The 21,473-nt window shown below is 34.2% G+C and overlaps 1 protein-coding gene and 1 pseudogene across 1 annotated transcript; one reads left to right on the top strand and one right to left on the bottom strand.

Moving 5' to 3' along the window:
- Window positions 1-15,519: 15,519 nt before the first annotated feature.
- LOC121220646 (uncharacterized) lies at window positions 15,520-15,614 on the bottom strand (annotated as a pseudogene).
- A 4,335-nt stretch (window positions 15,615-19,949) lies between these two features.
- Window positions 19,950-20,705, top strand: LOC121220307 (uncharacterized). Its single transcript, XM_041099983.1, has 3 exons — window positions 19,950-20,166; window positions 20,284-20,316; window positions 20,434-20,705. The coding sequence occupies exons 1-3, from the start codon at window positions 19,950-19,952 to the stop codon at window positions 20,703-20,705; spliced, it is 522 nt and encodes a 173-aa protein (XP_040955917.1).
- Window positions 20,706-21,473: the final 768 nt, after the last annotated feature.

Here is a 21,473-nt window from a genome sequence, read left to right as displayed (position 1 = left end):
AAAGATACCCCTAAAATTGAATGATTCGATTAGTTTCACGATTCCAATAGAAATAGGGGATCAACATTTTAGGAAAGCCCTTTGCGATTTAAGGGCCAATATGAATTTAATGCCCCTATCGATCTATTAGAAACTCAGACTTTGGGATATTAAAAATACCTCTATAACACTACAATTAGTCGATAGATCACTGGTACACCCAAAAGGTGTACTTAAGGATGTATTAGTGAAAGTACGAGGTTTCATAATCCAAGTTATTTGGTATATTTTGACATGTTTTGATGTATTTTAGATGGGTTTAAAGGATGGAAATGGTATGGATTGGGACTCAAGAAAACATAGGTGAAGTGGCTTGGCTTTGAAGGCATTTTAGGTGCACATGATTTGTGACATGATCTACCACACGGTCGTGTGCCACATACTATTGCAAGACACGACAATGTTCCTTGTTTATTTTGGTGCAGGTTTGTCCACACGAAATCAGATAGTTACATGGCTTGACGACACGACATCATGCTCCACATTAGTCATGTGACCTTGATTTACACAGCATTAGGTTGTTACAATGTTTGGCTACACGACAATGTATTTAAGCCACACTGTCTAAGCTCTACCACATGGCCTGGTGACCCTTGTTTTCACTTTTCACTTGAATTTTTTTGTAAAAATTTCAGTTTAGTCTAGATTTGTTCCCAAGTTGTTTTAAATGCTTCATATGCTCGATTTAGGCTTGGTTATGTCTGATTATCATGGAATAATTATAATTATATCATGTTATGAATTATTTTATTGTTTATGATAGGATAGTGATTAATGTTGATATTTTACAATTTTAATACCTTGTGGCTCGAGTTATGTGACCGGACTGGGTATAGGGTATTACAGATTTTTAAAGTGCACTTGAATCAGGTTGAGAGGACCTATAACAACTTGGGCATGAAGGACCAGATTGGATCATAGTATGGGCAAGGCCTCTGCCAAATTCTTTTTGGTGTCCTCCTGGTACTTTTTCAGAGCCTCCTTATTGCATTTGCATAAATGCTCCAACTCTGATAAGTGTTGTTGGTCTTCAGATTTGAGTTTTTCCTCCCTAAAGGACACTTTGGCCTTTAGTTGACTATTTTCCTCATCCATCTGCTTGATCTGAATTTCTAAGTCTTCATATTTGGCTTTTAATAATGAGACGAAAGAGTTGAGTTCTTTGATATGACTGGTAGCTTCCTTATGAGTCTTGCATAGCTGAGCTAAAGATTGTTGGCCAGAATGCACAATTTCTTTTAAGCCTGCCAATTTGATATTTTTTTTATTGCAAGCCTCCTGAAGAGCCCAACTCATAAGCTCGTATTTAGCTGCTAAAACTTGACAAGACCCAGCTAACACTGAAAGTGGGGAAAGACGAGGGTTTGAGGAAAGAGAAGAGAGGAAAACCTATTTCACTTGCTGAGCCAATATTTTATTCTGTTGCTGATGGAAGGCATCTAGAGAAAAGGGATATTGCTCTAGCCTTATTAGATCACACCATGAGAAGAGTCTGTCCACTTCCCTAGAGGGATTATTAAGGAGTAAGAAACCAAAAGGGCCTCTAGCTGGCTTAGGAGTGTTATCTCTAGTACAAAAGTAGCTGCAGGTGGATCTGCAACGTAGACTAAAGAGTCTACGGAGTTTGCGAACTCTACTAATGTAATAGGAGTAGATGTAGGGGCAGGAGTAGGAGGAGTGATGACTCTTAAAGGAGTAGGATCTCTCCTAAGTTTTCGTTAATCTAGTTGTGGACATTTACTAACCTCTGTATCTTGGGTGCTTCCCTCCACACTTGGCCTTTTTGATACGTATCAATCATTATTCTTAGTGGGGCCGTAGTAACTCTTTCATTTTTGCGTATTGAATTTAACAAGACTAATGAGTCCATATTATTTTCTAAAGTGGGCAAAGACGTACGACAAGTAGGAGGAGAAGAAGACCCTGTAGTAGCAATAAAAGAGTTAACCTAGTCGAAAGAAAGAGAGGAAAATGTACCATAACTAATGATATTCCAATGGTATAGATGGAGTCCACATGTCTCATAAAAATAGATGTAGTCCACATGTCTCAACTAGAATTCGTGCCAAATCATTATAAGGTTTTGAGGCCAGGCTATTTCAATAGAAGGAACATTTTGGGAATCCACCCATAGTAGAAGATCATTCGCCCGATGACCATTTGGGCTTAACTCTTGCAGTTAATATTTAAAAACATTCCGGATTGTAATGATTTTCCCTAATTCTAGGATGCGCGCCACCCTTAATCTCTTAATTTGTGTGAAAGCAATTTCTGAATCAACAAGTTGGCTTGGTCTGCAGAGATCCTCTTGGGGTGTGGACAATAAGGTGGGGAAGCCAAAACCATTTTCGAGCTTGTAAGAAACTTTCACGAATTTGTCCCTTTTGAGATGGTGGTTTGAATCTCAATTCTGAAGGATGGGCTCGTAACTATAACGAGTACTAAAATGGGCCATTTTGGTCAAATTACCCTATCGGTTAACCTTAAATTGATTAATCCTTTAGAAAATGTAAAGAATAGGTGGATTGAGGTGCAAACAACAGTCGATGAAATAAGCCACCAACGTTCACTAGGAAAGGGCAGAGAGTTTGCCTAGTGCAATACCATATTCCTTAGCCCCCGAGCAGAAGGAAGAGTGTAGAGGAAAGTTGAAGCCAACCTCAAGCAAGAAGAGGGGAAGAATGAAACCCTCAGTATTTTCACTCAGGTGACACTCCTCTCGTATAAAATGAAAGTCATAGGTGAAATTCAGATGAAGGATTTCTCGGGACCCTAAGCATCGAGTCAGCTCTTCTTCAGTAGTGTTGCATTCATGCATAGGAGGAAGCACATGATGGGTACCACTGAGACCTCTGGGCTCGATCTTAACCACATCCTTGGAGCAGTTGCTTTTGCTATTTTGGGCAACAACACCATGGTCTCTTGTACGAGTAGATGTTCTAACCATTTTGTATAATAGTGAAGAAAAAAGAAGGGGAGCTCACCTTTGAAGAAAGTGTGAACTGAAGGCAAAAAGAAGTAAGAGGCATTGAGAAAAAAGGATTTGGGGCTCTAATTTGATGCAATGAAATATTTGGGGGGAAGTGGTGAACACCTAATATTTGTAAAGAATCAAGTATCTGTGATAAATTTTAAATTTAAAGCTAACTATTGAAATTTTTTAATCACAACTCGACACTTGTCAAGGTTAAGGCTGTGGGAAGTTTTAAAAACATGGGAGTACCTGCCAACTATGCCCACAAGTTTGGACTTCACCAATTAAGACTGTCCGTCAACATTTGAACTAATTAGATTCTCTAAAGTGTGCATCAAAAATGAGAACTCTATTGTGACTATGTTTGGGCATTTCACCAAGTAATATACTATGTCTAATCCAGGAAGTTGGCCATGTATCATTGATATTGGGGGTTTCCTAGCTGGTAAAAATTTCAAGGATAGCAGATCCAAAAGCGACAAATCCAAAAAGGTGAGTAAGGTATCTATGTAAACTATTTTAGCATTAAAGTATTGGTGTATATTAGCATTAAAGTATCTTCCCATGAGCGGTATCTAAGGATTTAGTTACAAGGTACCTTCAAGTGAAGAAAGAGTATGCCCTGGAGTTTTAGCTAAGTACGAAGGGCCTATCAAGTGAGAGAGAAAGATGCAAGAGGCTTGATTGTCTTTAAGACAACGCCATATGCAAGTCATTACCATGATATAGTATGCTCAGTTTACACAAACACTGTTCTAGTTAGTTCTCGTAACGGGATTAGTTGGGAGTCAATTGGATTTATTTGATCCTCCCCATTACTGGTAACAAAGATCTTCACCGGATTCTTTTTACCTTCCCCAAAATTTTTTTGGGGAAAATCAGGATATCTGGGTTAGGTAAACATCGTCACTTGTGAAAGTAAACAGTAGGGGGACAGAGAGTTTATATCTAGTGAAGGGGAAGACTTTCCAATAGGTTTTCTTTCTACTCTACATTTTGGTCCTTCTAACCAAAATGTTCTCTTCTTCTTCAAGCTAGAGCTAAGATTTCGTTAAACCAATGGATGACTCAACTTTCTGTTACCGTTGATGGATCGGCTCAATGATCAAAATAGAAGGTTTAGACCGAGGTAAAAGTGAGTCTTTGGTAAGTCTCTAGACCCGTCACATAGCCATTATATTACAATAATTATTTATATGATTGACGTCTATATAGATAAAGATATCTTCTTAAGGAGTTACATTATGCATTTATGTTAGTGTGTTTTTTGTGAAGCACTGGTATGTATGTACTAAGGTTTACGATGCACAGCATGAATATGACGATGTGTGGTAAGCATGCATGGGAAATCAAGTATTAGGAAGTATTGTTCTGTAAAGAAAATGAGTGTCTGCGTAAATATGTTCATTATATTATTTGAGATGATGGATGACCAAGTATGGTTGGCGATAAAGTGGTTCAAGTAGAGTGTCGAGAAAGTGTTTAATACAATAATAAACCCCACATTGGTGCTTTGATGACATTCGTTGGGACAGTAAACATGAAGGCCAATATGGTGAAATATATTCCACCGGGATCATAAACATGAGGTCCGTCAGGACACTAAAAGTGAGAAAAGTTTAGTTCGACAGATATGTGAAAAGACCATGGCCATGACATATTCTAGGAACGGCAGATGAGCCGCAATTATCTATTAGTGTTTTTGCGTGTCCTCAGGGAGATGATGGGAAAACCTCAGGTGATGTTGAGTTTAGAAAAATCCATATCATCAAACACAACAGTTTATATGGTGTCTTGGTGGCCAACCAAACCAAGCCTTTGTGGCAATTGATTTGAAAAGCCTTTGTGGTATGACATCTAGGAAGCCTTTATGGCGGATCATCTGTAAAGCCTTTGTGACGAGTCATCTGCGATGCCTTTGTGGCGAATCATCTGTAAAGCCTTTGTGGGAAGACATCTCAGAAGCCTTTATGGCGGATAATCTATAAAGCCTTTGTGGTAGATAATTTGTAAAGCCTTTATGGCGAGTCATTTGGGAAGCCTTTTTGGTGGATCGTCTGTAAAGCCTTTGTGACAAGTCATCTAGGAAGCTTTGTGGCAAATAATTTGTAAAGCCTTTGTGGCAAGACATCTAGGAACCTTTGTGGTGGATCATCTGTAAAGCCTTTGTGGCGAGTCATTTGGGAAGCCTATATGGTGAATTTTGTAACGCTTAAGTGTGAGATGTTAGTTCAATTTTGTAGCAAGGATCTAAGTATGACTTTGAGGCATTTTCTAAAGGAGATATTTGTAGTGTACCCGACTAGTGAATCCAGTCTAGTGATCCACCAAGAGAGAGACCCTGACATATCTAAAACTTTTGGTGGTATACGTGTCCGCTCATCCTGGAAATTCTCATATTATGTATCAGAATCATATGTATTTCTATTTTATGATCATGAATATGGTATTTATCAGACCAAGTTCGCTTGGCTGGACTAAATTAATGGTACGGTGTGACTGCAGACCTTACAATATGCCAAGCCAGTATATGAATCACAATGGATAGTAGCTGCACGCATATCATTCCAAGGAGTATATTAATCTTCTATCTTAAAAAATATTTGTGAGATAGGGCCTGAAATAAAGACTTAAGTTTGTAGTCCGCCAACTGAGCGGAATGTGTATAAGGTGGACAGGGGTGGAGATGGGCATATGGTTATCTGCTAGGGATAAAAAAAGTATCAACAAAATCAAAAAAGAAGTCTAGAATTCTTACTTCGAGGATTTCAACAACATCACTTAGAGGTAATGATGGTTGAGATTCATTAAGTTTTGTTGAACTTGCAGATGTCTATGTGTAATGCAAGTTTTTGGTATTGAACCAAGCCATGGAGGGACCAAGCTAGGAATGCACCAAGGTGGCAGTTCGAAGAGCGATATGCAAAGGATACTTTTGGGAATATGTTTTCAAGTGGTGAATAGTATTATACGCCACGATTGAGCCTATTTCAATAAATATTTAAGTTATATTAACTTATACTAGTATTTGAGAATCTTTTGTAATTATTAAACTTTCAGTCAAAATCTTTTGGCTTAGAATAATAAATAAACAAATAAAAGGTATGTTTAGTAGGGTCTTCGCCAGTTTTCAAAATCGTTTGTTAAGTATGTAGATATTGTGACATCCTATATTTGGATTTGATAAATCGGGTCGGGTAATAAACGTTATAAACTCTTATGACATGCCATTTATATCTTCACTAGTCACTAAATTACTAGGACATTTCACAATAAAATCACATTGCACTTTTAACATGGTTTTTCATATAAATAAAATTTTATAATATTTTAATGATATAAGGCACATATTAACATTTCATTATTAGATAATAAAAAATAAAATAAGAAAAACATTTCAATATTGGAGTTTTCAAGCATCCATCATTATCTTACATTTTTTAATCTCACTTCACTTAACATTTGTATTTATTAAGGTTTTCAAGTATTTAATGCTGTCAACAATATTTCCACATACATATTTCACTCAAGTAACCATTCATTATTCATATATATATTATTTATTAAGATGTTTCTCCTTTTTCAAGGAATCTCATTTAGTTATATTGAACCACAAGTTTTAATTTAATATTTATCCATTAATCTCTTTTTATCACATGATACCATCTCATAAATTCACATGCTATTTTTTCATCTCTTTTCATGTAACTAAGCCAAGTTCCATAAATTCCATTAATTTGTCCAAACTAATATATCTTACTAAACCATGGCTTTAAAAAAATATTTCTTATATTTTTACCTTACAAACTGATCACAAAACTTTAATCCATTAATTTGAACAGTTTTTCAAAATTGATTTATTAAAGGAAAGTTAAGAAATTCATGATGATTATTGTTTTCAAGGAAAAAGTTCCAAAACAAACCTTACTCAACCACTCTTAACTTTTGATTCCAATAATTCTTTTGCTCAAAGACATTTTATCCACTCATCAACATTTATCATACCAAAAATATAAACAACATATATTAATACACATTTCCTAACACTTCTTTTATAAAATATCTTACGTAAACACTTGGAAGATCAAAAAAATACCATACCTTACTTTGATAGAAACTTTCTCTCACTACCTTAAGTTTTCTCTCACTAAGCCTATGAAAATCTAAGCTTGAATGATGAAGATAATAAAGGAGATGAGCTTGAAAGGGGGTTGTCTACTTTATTGGAAAAGTTTATGGTTTGGGTGAAACTTGGGTTTGATTTGAAGAAATAATAATTAAAGAGCAAGAGAATTTTTTTTTTCTTACTTGCAACTATGGCTACCAAAATTGCGTGAGGAAGATGAGAAATATCTTATCTTTTACCTTTTTTTATACATTTAAAATACTAGTCAAAAGTCAAAGTTTGGTCAAATTTCTACTTCTTGTGCGGTCCGCATTAAATCTGTGATCTTTAACCATATCGAATAGTTCAAATTAATTTCAATCACTTCATATCAAGTAAAATAATATTTATAATATAAATTTCAAAACAATGACCATATTTCCCTTTTGTAGGAAAATTGCACTTTAGACCATTATTGTCTCATCATTTTTCATTATTCCATTCAGGATCTTAATATCCTAAAATTCCTCCAATTAATAATTTTTATCCGTATTAATTAATAATCCATGCATTAACTTTGTATTTAAGATTTTTCTCGATAAAATAGAAAATTTACAATTTAGTCCTTTTACTCTCTCTTTCATTCAATTTGGTTTCAAAAATCATCTTTCATTACACACCATTCTAATTGTATGCCAATTCATTAATTTCTTTTAAACTCATTTCTTCATCATTGGGTAATTTGCACTATAGGTCCCTATACTTTTCAAATTTTCCAATTTAGTTGACCTCCATCAAATTAATACTCATTACTAGTCATCCTTATGCTCAAAAATTATTATTAACTCCTATATCCTTAATTTGATCAAATTACACTATCATCCTTAACTTTTCCAAATTTACAACTTGGTCCTTTTATACCAAAATCTCATATGAAGGTCATTCTCTCAAATTTTCTCTTCTAAATATAAAAATAATTATTTAAGATTTCATTTATAAATCTTGTCTGCAAATTCTTTTCTATATTCCACTATACGAAGTCTTAAAATAGTATCATTTATTGTACAAAAATTTTGGGGTGTTACATGTATATTTGGTATAAGGACTCAAGGCTCAACTCATCTTGTGGAACATCACACCATTGTGAGGCTAGAAGAGTAACAAACTAGCTAATATATGATTCTTGAGTTTAGTAGCATGTATCAAGGAGTCTATATATTCTATATATATACTAGTTTCATTGCTACTTGCAAGACATGTATTCATCTATTGTTAGTTTGGTATAATCCCTTGAACATGTGGTGTTGTCCATACGATAATTAGTAGCCGTATTAGAATGAGTTAATGCACAACTATTGTGATTTCATGTTTATTTCTGCAAATTGATTTACTATAATGGTATGCTAGCATACTTTGGATGTTGACATGGTTAAGGATGAGTATTGTATGATTTCAAAGTGATTTCTTAAGTATATAATGTATATATTTGATTAGGAGGTGTTTTGGAGTGATATTAAAAAGTATTTTTTGTCCCTTAAAGCAAGGAACCTTGGTTATATGTATCAGAAGTTTGTAATGAAATGAACAAAATTTATTTTTGAGGGTCCTTGTCCAGGTTCTAAAACTTATACATTAAGTATTAGAAATTTTGAAGTCAATAGCTAAAAAGCTATAATGTAAAGCTTAAGTATTGATACATTGTCCCTAGAAATTGATACCTAGCCCTTTGTATTGACACATAGGGTAATCGAGTCAAAGGATTTGTGCAGGTGAAACGAGTGTCATTGGACTACTTTACTGATTTGTTTCAATCGTCTTACTTGGGTGATGATTTAAGGGTTATGTCGAGAATAGAGCCTTCTGTAATAGCCCATTTTTTACTAGTGTCAAAAATAATGTTTTGGGGCCACAAATCTGACGAGTAAGTTCGTAAATATTATGATTTAATATTTATGAGTCAAATATGGTATTAAAATGATGTTTGATATGGTAATTTATGTTATATGAATGAATAATTAGGTTGAAGTGGTAACACCCTAAAGTCAAGTGGTTTTAGAAAATGAGGTATCGGGACCTTGTTTCTATAAACCAAGCCGTAAATATTTTATTATATATTTATGGAGTGTTATTAATGTAGTATTAAAGTTTCGTAAAAAAGTTTTGACGTTTAAATGGTTAATTATGGAAAAAGGACTAAATCGTAAAGGATGAAAAAGTTAATCGCTATAGATTTAAAATGGAAAAGAACCAAATTGGTAATTAATCCATGGTCAAATATTCTAAGCGGTGGTGACATGATTAAATCCACTAGCTTTTGGGCTATTTACTTCTTTAGTCCTAATTAATTGGAATTTAATTTAAGTAAAGGACCAATTGTGAAATTAAACCTTAATTAAATGGTAATTATGCCATATATATAATGGAGAATTGTAGGCATGTATTAGTGATATTATAAGTATAATTTAAAGGTTAATGTTGTAAATAAGTAATTAAGTTCTGAAAAATAAAAGATAACAAAAGGTAAAAAAAACAAAAAAAAAGCTATCATCTTTTTTACTCATTCAAGAAAATTGAAAAAGCCATGGATGGAGAAGAAAAGCTTCGACCAAGCTTTTGCTCTTTGATTAGATGAGTAAATCTTGTCCCCTTTTAGTGTTTTTATGTTTTTGAGTTCATATTAGCTCAATTCAGCTAACCCAAGGTCTAATTTGTAAAATTTTCAAATATTTTGGATAATTCCATTAATGAATTTAGTGTATTCTTAAAGTTTTATGAAAGATTATTGAGCTGGTTGCTAGATTGGACTTTCTTGTAAAGTATATTTTGGTAATTTTAATGTTTAAGGACTAAATCGTTAAAGTGATAAAAGTACAAGGACTTGATGTGAGATAACATGTATGGGTTGTAGAGAAATAGTGAATAATGAGGCTGAAATGAAATTTAAATAAAATGGTTAATTTGCATGATTTGGGCTCAGGGACTAAATTGAATAAAAGTAAAATGTCTTGGGCAATTTTGTAAAATGTCAAAATGGACTTAATTGCATAAAATGAATTGATTTTTCTGTTGCAATTAGTGAATTGATATGAATTTTTATTTTAGATCAAGAATGAGAGGAAAATCGAGGAGAAGAGAAAATTACCAAATAGCCCCTATAATCAATCATTGCTACAATTTAGCTAGGTAAGTCCGTATGAACTATAATCATTATAATGTTATTTAAATTAAATTTCTATTATGTTGTTTTTAATATAAATGAATCAATATATATGAGAATGTATCCACATTATGATGAATTGATGGGTATCAAGTCCCGGTTGAACCTTAGGAATTCATAGGATACAAAGGACATGTCATTAGGGATTTCATGTTTTGAGTGTCGGTCTTGAATGTCTTACTGATGGCTGAGGTCCTACATTTGTTGTGGATGCTATACAGCTTGTGTGAGTAGCATCGTGTAGCTTACATTCTGACCCACAGCTCATGTAAGCAGACCCATTTCGCAGCTCGAGTGAGCAATAATGTAAAGGAAAGGTTGCGGTTTTATGTTTAAGCACACTTTGTGTGACCTTTTTCGAGTATCCAATGAAATTCTAGATGGTTTAATGGGCAAAAAAAAAAGGAATGGAAAGGTAAGTATACAATTGTATTGAATCATGAAATTTATGGAACATTAAAGGTGCAAAGGTTATGTTTATGGATGATGAACACATGTTTTATGGACAGTATCATATATATATTTATGAACAAGTATACTAACTTATAGATTGATGATGTTGTTTAGGCTTATGCCAAGCTTGCGATTATGGCTGATTTTATCAGAATTTTTGGTCAATTATTGGTAATGATGTTGTTGAGTTTTGTTTGAATTTATTGAATGGTTTCGTTGATATAAGGCTTGTGAATGATATGATTGTTTTGATCTCGAAAAGAAAAAAAAAGTTGTGTCTATGGTGCACTACATACTGATTAGTTTGTACAAGGTTACTTACAATATCATCTCTAAAGTCATTGCTAATCGATTGAAAGTGATCCTTCTTATTTGTATTAGCCAGAATTAGAGTGCATCTTTTGTAGGTTAGATGATACACATTTTGGTGGCTCATAAGCTAATGAAGTACCTCTAGAGCTCTAAGAATGGATGCCATAAGAGCTTTGCCCTTAAATTAGACATGAGCAAAGTATATTATAGGGTGGAATGAAACATCCTAATAGAGGTTATGGATCAGATGGGTTTTTGCTAGAGGTGGATTGAGTTTATCATGCAATGTTTAACTTTGTTTTCTTATGTGGTTAAATGTAATTATTCTCTTACTAAAACTTTTGTGCTAAAGAGGGGACTAACGCAAGGAGACCCTTTGTCCCCTATTTCTTTTTATTTTTTACAGAGGCCTTTTCTACACTCCTATATAAGGTATAATTGGATAGGCGAGTTAGAGGTGTGTGAGCTAGTTAGAATGGCCCTCAAGATTAACCCTTTGTTCTTTGTTGGTGATTGTCTACTCTTTGTCCAGGATAAGTTGAAGCAGCTAAATGCAGTGAAAGAAATATGGCCCTATTTCAGAGTGCCTCGGGACAGAAGGTTAGTGTGGAGAAGACTATGGTCTATTTTAGCCAGAATACTAGTGGAGAGCATAGGAGGTTGATAGTTGAATCTTTAGGGATATGTGTGCTTGATTTTTTGGAAGTGTATTTGGGGCTCCTTCTTTTGGGGGGATAGAATAAGATCTTAGATTTCCAACATGATCTTGATAAGGTAACAAATGGGTTCAGAATTGGTCCAAGCAAGTGTTATCATATGGGGATAAAGAGGTTTTCATTAAGGCAATTCTTCAATCTATACCTACTTATGCAATGTTGATTTTTATTATGCCACAAAAAATTCTTGATGTGGTACTCGGGGTGACTAGAATGTTTTGGTAGGCAAGAAGAATGTGGGTCGTGGGTGGCTAATGTTGGCTTGGGACAACCTATGTTGACTGAAGGTATGGGAGTATTGGGCTCTAGTGACATGAGAAGTTTCAATTTGGCTCTCCTTAGTCAGCAAGTTTGGCACTTAATTTATAATAATGACACTTTTTACTATTGAATTTTGAGTGCAAAGTATTTTCCTGGGAGTGACCTATTTTAGCAAAAAGTTGTTGAAAAATCATCATTTTTGTGGTCGAGTATTATGGCCACATAAAATAGGAGAAGAAAACAGAGAAAGGAGAAAAAAAAGAATAAGAAAGTAAAGTTGCGTGAAAGAAAAGCTTTTTTTTTAAAATTTAATTTGATAAAAGGAAAAAAAAAAGGTAATTTTCTTAAAGGTTCCTATAAAATTATTTAATGGTCCAAAAGTTACCATATGTCACCCCTTGATTGGGCAATGTGCCATGTGCGCAAAAAAAATGCCATTACAGACTTTGACCAAAATAGTTAACATGAATAAAGTACAAGTACTAAATTGACATTTTGAAAGTACATAAACCACATTAGAACAAAAGGGTCTTTCATGCCATAAACCCTTTTTTATAATTTCTATATATATTTGAATTTATTATATATTTTAAAAATATTTAGGTATTTTTATAATTTTTTAATCAAGAAAAAATTGAGATAATATGCAAATGTTGAAGGTTATTTTTTAGAATAATGACCAAATTAACCCAATGTGTAAATATTAAGGTCTAAATTTGTTAATTTATCAATTTTTGAACTACCACATCATCTATAATGGTTAACAAAATTGGATAAAAAAGACAAATACAATTAGTTGAGTAACAATAATTTTTTATAATTAAATACCAAAAAAAGAAAATTAAGTATAGTTGGATCACCTAACGTGATTCCGATCATGTCATGTGATTCGGCAAAAGGACTCAGAACTAGCCCAAGCTCAAAGGACCTAAATCCAAGATGAAATTGATCAAGGCCATGCAACATTTTCATGTGGGCTATTAAGTTATAAAAGTCATCCATATTATTTTAATAATTACACAGCCCTTTAATCTTAGTATAAATGTGTGTTTGATGTGTTCTTAATGTGTCTTAAAACATGTTTTAATGTTGATAATTTTTAGTTAAGTTTGTTGTTAGTTTTTATTGCATAATGAATGTGACTTTATCAAACTATTAAATTATGTCTTACATTATATTTATGTGTCTCATATGTTACTTAGGTTTAAGCATGAGTTTGTGTCATATGTGTGAAGTGTGTAATTAATTAAGTTTTATTTTAGTTTAATAAGTTTGCATTTTAATTTATTCCATAGATTATGTTTTACATCATAATTATGTGTTACATATGTGATAATTCTTGAAATGAGTTATATTGCAGGCCTCTAAACTTGACTAATTGTTTGTACTTAAGTGGATATGTTTTCATTTTTAGAATATTTTTATAACATTGCATCATGAAGCTTGGACTGTGCTTTCCATGTTACTATATGTTACTTTTGCTGGTGGAAGGAAAGGAATTGTTTGTGTTTGTAGCAGGTGTAAGAAGGAAGAAGAGAATTGAATGAGTGAAGTATTATCATTGAAAAAGGTTGGACAAATTGCTAGCATAAATGCCATGACAATTCAAGAAAGATGCTAATGCAACACTTAGTCCTCGTCACTCTCAACTAGCTGGACGTGTACTAGATAAATCCACCTGAAAAAGAGGGAGAAAATTTTGTGTTAAGAGAGGGGACCTAACCTATAAAAGAGGAAAGAAAGGAGAATTATACACATAGGACTATACACGAGGATTTAGGAGCGATTGTTCTTCTCCAACAAACTCTCGTGAAAAATCTGGAGAATAGAATAGAGGGTAGCAGCTAAAACATAGAGCAGAGACGCAAGGAAGGGGACGAAGCATTCAACCTTGGGTCTTGCACAATATTGCAGCACTAGAGTTGGGAGCTGATGTGGTGAAATCTTTATGAAGTTCTTCATTCATTATCTTGATTAAAATCTATGAATTTTAATTGTTAAATGATGTTATTGAATGATACCTTTATTTTGGATGTTAATTTCCAACCCACGAACTAATGTCATCGAGTTGGAATTACTTGATGAATCTTTATTTCCATTAATGACCAGACATTATTTTGATTAGATCTACTATTTCATTCAATTTTCGTTATTTTGAATGCATGCATGCAATCTCTAGACATAGACGGATGTATGGTATGTTCACAAACTTAATTTAATTCTGAAAATGTTAGATGAGTTGGATTGTGATCGAATGATACAAGCGAGTACTTAAAAGAATATATGTAGCACTCTAGACATAGAGCTGGGCTTTTATAGAGTAAGGAAGAAACAATATTTGGTACCATCCTTGAATCTTGTAGACATACAAAGCCTTAGAAATGGTAGCTGGAAGTCTAACTCTCGAAAGAAACAAACTACTATAGCTAGAATCTGAACAATAGACTGGTTAAAAATTTTCCTTGGCATTATTGTGTTATAAAGATGTAATCTAAGTAATTCCAACCTTCCCATTCAATTGTATAATTTCTCTCAACTTTGTCTCGTTAAATTGCCACAACATTTTAAGTTAGTTATCTGATTTTAATATTAGATAGGTGATTATCCTTTACAAATTTTTTATGTTTTTTTTCCATAGCCTAATTCGTATAGTTCATAGTGATAACTTAACCAAATTAATCCTAAACGATCCCTACGGAGACGATCTTACTTACTACTTTATTACTTGATTTGACGTGTACACTTGGACATTCGCATATCATTTCACACGTGACAAATTTTTGGTGTCGTTGTTGGGGATTGGCAAATTGTTGAATTTTGGTTTGTTATTATCGATTTAATTTTGTTAGTTTTAACTTGGTTTTTTATTCCTTTTTAGGTATGTTTCTAGTTTATGAGTAGAGGTATTCCCGAAAATGAAGAGTATTATTTTTATCCTGAAATTGAGAGAACCTTGAGGAGAAGGAGAAAGGAATTGCGAGAGATGGCAAGGATTGGGAATGATCTAGACTAAGAAGATCCTTTACATTTAAATGGTAGGGATATTGATATTCCTCGTGTGATAAATGATAGAGACAGACCCATTAGAGAACATGTAGTGCCTATCTTCGATGATTTGAATCCATGGATTGTGAGGCCATAAATTCAAGCTCAACATTTTGAGTTAAAACCAATGATGTTTCAAATGCTACAAACAGTAGGACAATTTAGTGGATTACCTACTAAAGATCCACAACTGCATTTAAGACTCTTTTTGGAGGTTTGTGATTCATTCAGGCAACAGGGTGTTCTTGAAGATGCCCTGAGACTTAAGTTATTTCCTTATTCATTGCGAGATCATTTTAAAGCATGGTTGAATTCTTTACCGTCAGGAATGATGACATCTTGGAATGATCTGTTTCAAAGATTATTGCTACGATATAATTCTTCTAATATGAATGCCAAGTTAAAGAATGATATTACATATTTTCGACAATCCTAGTATGAAGCTTGGGAGAGATTCAAAGAATTACATAGAAAATGCCCAATGCATGGTTTCCAACATTGGACACAAATGGAAATATTTTACAATGGATTAAATGCACATACAAGGATGGTAGTTGATGCATCTATCAATGACATTGCTAGATAAATCATATAATGAAGCGTATGAGATTCTGGAAAGGATAGCCAATAATGATTATCAATATCCGACTAAAAGAGCAGGGACAGGCAGAAGAGCTACTGGAGCAATAGAGCTTGATGCAATCACCTCATTAACAACTCAGGTATCATCCCTAACTAATATGATTAAAACATTGAAGAGACCAAGTACAGTGCAGGAAATGAAAAAAGCTGAGCTAATATGTGTTTATTGTGGAGAAGAACATGTTTTTGATGAATGCCCATCGAATCCAGCCTTAGTATATTACATGGGAAATTTCAATCGGAACAATAATCCATATTCCAATACATATAATCTAGTGTGGAAACAACATCCCAACTTCAACTGGAGTAATCAAGGATTAGGAAATTCCAATAATGTTGCTCGACAGAATGTCACAAGTCCACCACCTGGATATAACCAACCTACGCCATGACAAAATGTTCAACAAATTTCAGCATTTCTTCTTCATTGATGGAAGCTCTGTTGAAGAAATATATTAAAAAAAATGATGTTGTAATACAGAGTCAAGCTGCATCCCTAAAAGACTTGGAAAATCAAGTAGGGCAGATTGCCAATGCATTAAGTTTGAGACCCCAAGGAGCATTGTCAAGTGATCCCAACGAAAGGAGCACTGAAAGGCCATTATGCTCAGAAGTGGTACTCAGTTGCCTGGAGTTGTTAATGATGCTACCGCTAAAGAAGACAACTCATATTTTACACATGGAACGAATTCAGAACCATTCGTGGAGTAGTCTACAACTGAGAAGATCAAACAAAAAAATGTTGAAGTAGAGCAACTCGTGTCGCCAACAAAAATGCCAAAACACAACAATATCAACTGTGACAACCCAAAATTGACCCTAGTCGGGAAGTGGTTTCGGGACCACAAAACCGAGTCATACTAATAATTAGCCATCATATTTGATACTTATTATATGTATATATGCATGTGTGAAAATTTCATGTTTGAATTTTGTTAATTGTAAGTGAATTTTACTAAATAGGACTTATGTAAGAAAATTTAGAAATGTGCTAGGCAAATGTGAAGTGGCCTATTAATGCATGTTATGAAAATGATGGGTTTGCATGTCAAATTACCCAAAATTTGAGCTAGTGGTTGGCCATGCTATGGGTGGAAACATGTTGGGAGCATGTTGGCTTAGTGTGTTATGTTAGAAAGAATAAATAAAGGGTTAGTAATTAAGTAAAATAAGAAAGGATAATAGAAAAATAGAAGAAAGACAAAATGTTGGTTTCATCTTCTTCCTTAGTAGCCGAACTTTAAAGAAGAAAAGGGATATAGCATTCGGCCATCTTAAGCTTAAAACAAGGTTAGTAATTCATGTTAGATTTTGAAATTTTAGCTTATTTTGAGTTAGTTACTAAGTTCCTTACTTTGCCCATGTTAAAAATTTGGATTTGGGTGGTGAATGGAGCATTCGGCCATGGTTGTTAATGAAGAGATTTGATTATTTTCTTTATGTTTTGATGAATAAATGTTGATGAGAGATGTTTGATCTAGTTAAAAATTTAATTTGATAGTATTTATATGTGTAATAGCCGAACTTGGACTTGCTTAGTTACTTGAATAAATGTTTTGTATTTAAATGCTAGAATGTGAGTGTTGCCGTTTAGATGATTTGAAAAGAATAGAGTAGATGTTTGAATGTCTAAAGGTTCAATATTGTACATGAATTCTAATGGTATGATTTTGTGAATACCGAATGAGCTATAGGAGGTGTGGATGACTTTTATGCATGTGAGTGTGTGTATGCCATTTAGTTGGTGACATTCGGCATTTCTTAATTAACATTAGAGATGAGTGAATGAAATCGGCATGTGTATTTGTGAAAATGCCAAATGTGAACGTGGATAATATTGAGTAATGTATGTGCTTTAAAATGATGGAATGGAGTGGATGCTTTAAATGTGTTATGAACAATTATAAGTTAAATTAAGGTTTGCTATATTACCATTGTCATTGCTGAATATACAAACATACATATGCATGTGTAATTGAAGTATGAATGTTTAGCAAGATGGTTAAACTAGTTAATTTATCGATTTAGCTCAAGAAGCTAAAGGTGGAGAGGCAAGCAAGGGCAAAGAAAAGATCATCGAGTAACCGAGTTGGAACCGTCTTACCCAACACAAGGTAAGTCATTAAGCATATATTTTGTATTGATCTAAATAGACATAATGTCTATGTAATTATGCCGAATGGAATGATAAATTTATATACATGTATGCATGTGGTGATGAAAGTGTTGAATAAAAAGAAAAGAGGTGAGATGTATTGAGTTGTTGATCTCGGCACTAAGTGTGCGGGTATAAACATTTATGATCATGAGATTGGCACTAAGTGTGCGGGTTTAAATTGTACAGCACTAAGTGTGCGAGTTTGATTATATAGCACTAAGTGTGCGAGTTGATTATATAGCACTGAGTGTGCGGACTTAATATATATTTTTGAATCACTATGGACACTAAGTGTGCGACATTATTGAGTTGATCACGGACAGCGGATCGGGTAAGTACCTTGAGTTCATGGCTAATAGGCGCTATGTTTATATTTGGAGTTGAGCTTGGTAAGTTTGAACCTATGTGACAATTATACTTGAAGTCACGTACATAAGATTTATCGTGGAATAGGTGAAAGGCCGTATAGTTGTATGATTGTAACGAAAATAAAATGATGTATGAAAATGCCTCAAATATCCTATTGATTAGTATATGGAATGTGAATGCATGATTTGGTATGAGATTGAACCGATAGGTCTGAGGAACTATGGCATGGTTCGGTATGGATGGAGTAACTAGCCTCGTTCCATTTTGTTTCCTCTTGTGATAATGTTATTAATTGATGGTAGTGCATTGCTTATGACTTACTGAGTTATATACTCACTTGGTGTTTCCTTGTCACCTATTCTAGGTTTCTTGGACTCGTCTCTTTTTGCGTGATCGGGCCGTCATCGAAGTCATCACACCGGCTAGCAACTTTTGGTATCTTCTTTTTAGTGGGTCTAGGAGAACATTTCGGCATGTATAGGCTAATATGTTTTGTTGAAATTTGGTATGTAAACTTTTAGCCATGCGAAAATGGCATAAATGTTCGGTTGGATTTGGTTCTATAATGTTAGGTCGTAAGTCTTGGAAATTCGATTTTTATGCCATATGTCATGGTTGATTATTTTTGGTGTTAAAATTCATGATATGGCAATAGTGTAGTAGAGAGATGTTTGACAATGATTAGCCTTTGGCATGGCTAGTCATGATCATAATTTGTGATATGTATGACGAATTACTAGTTAGATCAAGGAGAAATCACGAAATAGGCATAGTTGCTTTAGTAACAGATGCTGGCAGTAGCAGTGACGTGAGATTGAAAAATCACTAAAAATAGTAGGAGAGGAATTAATTAATGAATAAATTATGTAATCGAAGCTCGATGAGTCTATTTTCATATAGAAGAAACGAAACGACCATATGAGCTGTAGGTTAGGAGATAATTAAACTCTTGTGAAACAGGGCCAGAGTGATTTCTGGATTCCCTGATCCGACTTTGGAAATTCATTATAAATTAAACAGAGATAATTAGAAGTCATTATATATGTGCATAGATTCCCCTTTGAGTCTAGTTTCTATAGAAACAAACGAAATCAGTATTGAAGCCCTGTACATGGAGATATCCAAGTCGTAATGCGCAAAGGTCAGTGTAGTCGATCCCTGTAACATGGGAGACTTTGACTAATAAACTGTACTAATTGGCCAGACCAAAAATTCTAGAAAAAAATATGTAGATGGGAATATGAGTCTAGTTTTAGGAAAAATTCACGGAACTGGATTTCGAGTTTCAGAACTCAAGATATGATTTTTAAAGCGACTAGTACGTAGAGTGATAGCTTGTCTGGGAAATTTTTAATAAGTGGTTTGAAGTCTGTTAACACCTCGTGTTCGACTCCGGCGACGATCTCGGGTTCGGGGTGTTACATCAACAGTCTGAAGGAAGGCCACTGCCACCTTTTCCTCAACGATTCCAGAAGTTGAAGCAAGATTTTCAATTCAAAAAATTCTTGGATGTCCTAAAGCAACTTCATATCAACATACCGTTGGTGGAAGCATTAGAGCAAATACCAAATTACGATAAGTTCATGAAGGATATCTTGTCAAAGAAGTGACAATTAGGGGAATTAGAAACTATTGCTCTCACTGAAGGGTGCAGAGCAATGTTGATGAACAAATTGCCTCCAAAGCTGAAAGACCCAAGGAGTTTTACTATCTCTTGTTCAATTGGATATCATTATGTTGGCAAGACATTATGTGATTTAGGAGAAAATATAAATATAATTCCTATTTCTATTTTGAGGAAGCTAGGAATTAGGAAGGCAAGACCCATCATAGTCACGCTGCAGCTAGCAGATCGCTCCTGTGCACACCCGAAAGGTAAGATTGAAGATGCACTGGTAATAGTTGATAAATTTATTTTTCAAGCAACTTTTATTATTCTAGAATGTGAAGCTGATAAATAAGTATTGGTTATTCTTGGGAGACCTTTTCTAGCAACAGTTAGAACACTAATTGATGTGCAGAAAGGTGAGTTGACAATGAAGGTCAATGACCAGTAAATAAATTTTAATGTTTTTGATGCCATAAAGTGTGCAGATGAAAATGAATAATGTCACGCCATTGGATTTCTTGACTCGTCAATAGAGAAGTTTGCAAAGTTTTGTCACAACAATTCTGATGATGATGAAGATCCATTTGAGCTGACTGAAGCAAAAATAACTGGTGAACTTGGTGAACTTATGGAGACCAAGCAATTTGAGTATCGACAAGGCAGGAGTTTCAAATCTTTAGATTTTTCAAATCATTCTTTTAAGCCTCCCAAACCTTCCATAAAGGACCTTCTTAGTTTGGAGTTGAAGCCTTTGCCATTACACTTAAAGTATGCCTACTTAGGAGACACAACACATTGCCAGTAGTCGTATTTGTAGAATTGACACCTAATCAAGAGAAGAAGTTATTAGATGTTTAGAAAAAATATAAGAAAACATTGGGTTGGACAATTGCTAATATCAAGGGAATCAATCTTGCTATCTGCATGCATAAGATTTTATTTGAGGATTGCCATGGCAAGTCTATTGAGTTGCAGAGAAAGCTGAACCCCATTATAAAGGAAGTCGTTAAACAGGAGATTATTAAATGGCTTGATGCTAGAACAATATACCCTATTTTCGATAGTTTGTTGTGAGCCCTGTTCAATGCGTACCCAAGAAATGAGGTGTCACTGCAGTTAGCAATGACAAGAATGAACTCGTACTGTCACGGGATGGAGAATATGCATAGACTATCATAAGCTTAACAAAGGAACTCGAAAAAACCATTTTCCTTTGTCATTTTCGATCAAATGTTAGATAGATTAGCGGGGAAAGCCTTCTATTATTTCTTGGATGGTTATTCGGGGTACAACCAGATTGCCATAGCCCCAATAGATCAAGAAAAGACCAGTTTCACATGTTCGTATGGAACCTTTGCTTTCAGATGAATGCCATTTGGGTTGTGCAATGCCCCAGTAACATTTCAGCACTACATGATGGCAATATTTTTTGGATATGGTGGAGAAATTCTTAGAAGTTTTCAGAAACGACTTCTCTGTGTTTGGCAATACTTTTGAGAGCTATTTGAAGAATTTGGAGCTAGATCTTTGTCGCTACGAAGACAATAACCTTGTTCCGAATTGGGAGAAATGT

Source organism: Gossypium hirsutum, chromosome D08 (assembly GCF_007990345.1).
Source record: "Gossypium hirsutum isolate 1008001.06 chromosome D08, Gossypium_hirsutum_v2.1, whole genome shotgun sequence".
Lineage (NCBI taxonomy): Eukaryota > Viridiplantae > Streptophyta > Magnoliopsida > Malvales > Malvaceae > Gossypium > Gossypium hirsutum.
Note: the sequence above shows the minus strand (reverse complement) of the source record. Positions and strands in the feature narration are given on the sequence as shown.

Excerpts from the sequence above, each read along its gene's own strand:
- LOC121220307 (XM_041099983.1), top strand. The coding sequence starts at position 19,950 with ATGTTGATGAACAAATTGCCTCCAAAGCTGAAAGACCCAAGGAGTTTT. Across the intron at positions 20,167-20,283 it reads CTCCTGTGCACACCCGAAAG|CAACAGTTAGAACACTAATT; the intron begins GTAAGATTGAAG and ends GACCTTTTCTAG. Across the intron at positions 20,317-20,433 it reads ACTAATTGATGTGCAGAAAG|AGAAGTTTGCAAAGTTTTGT; the intron begins GTGAGTTGACAA and ends ACTCGTCAATAG.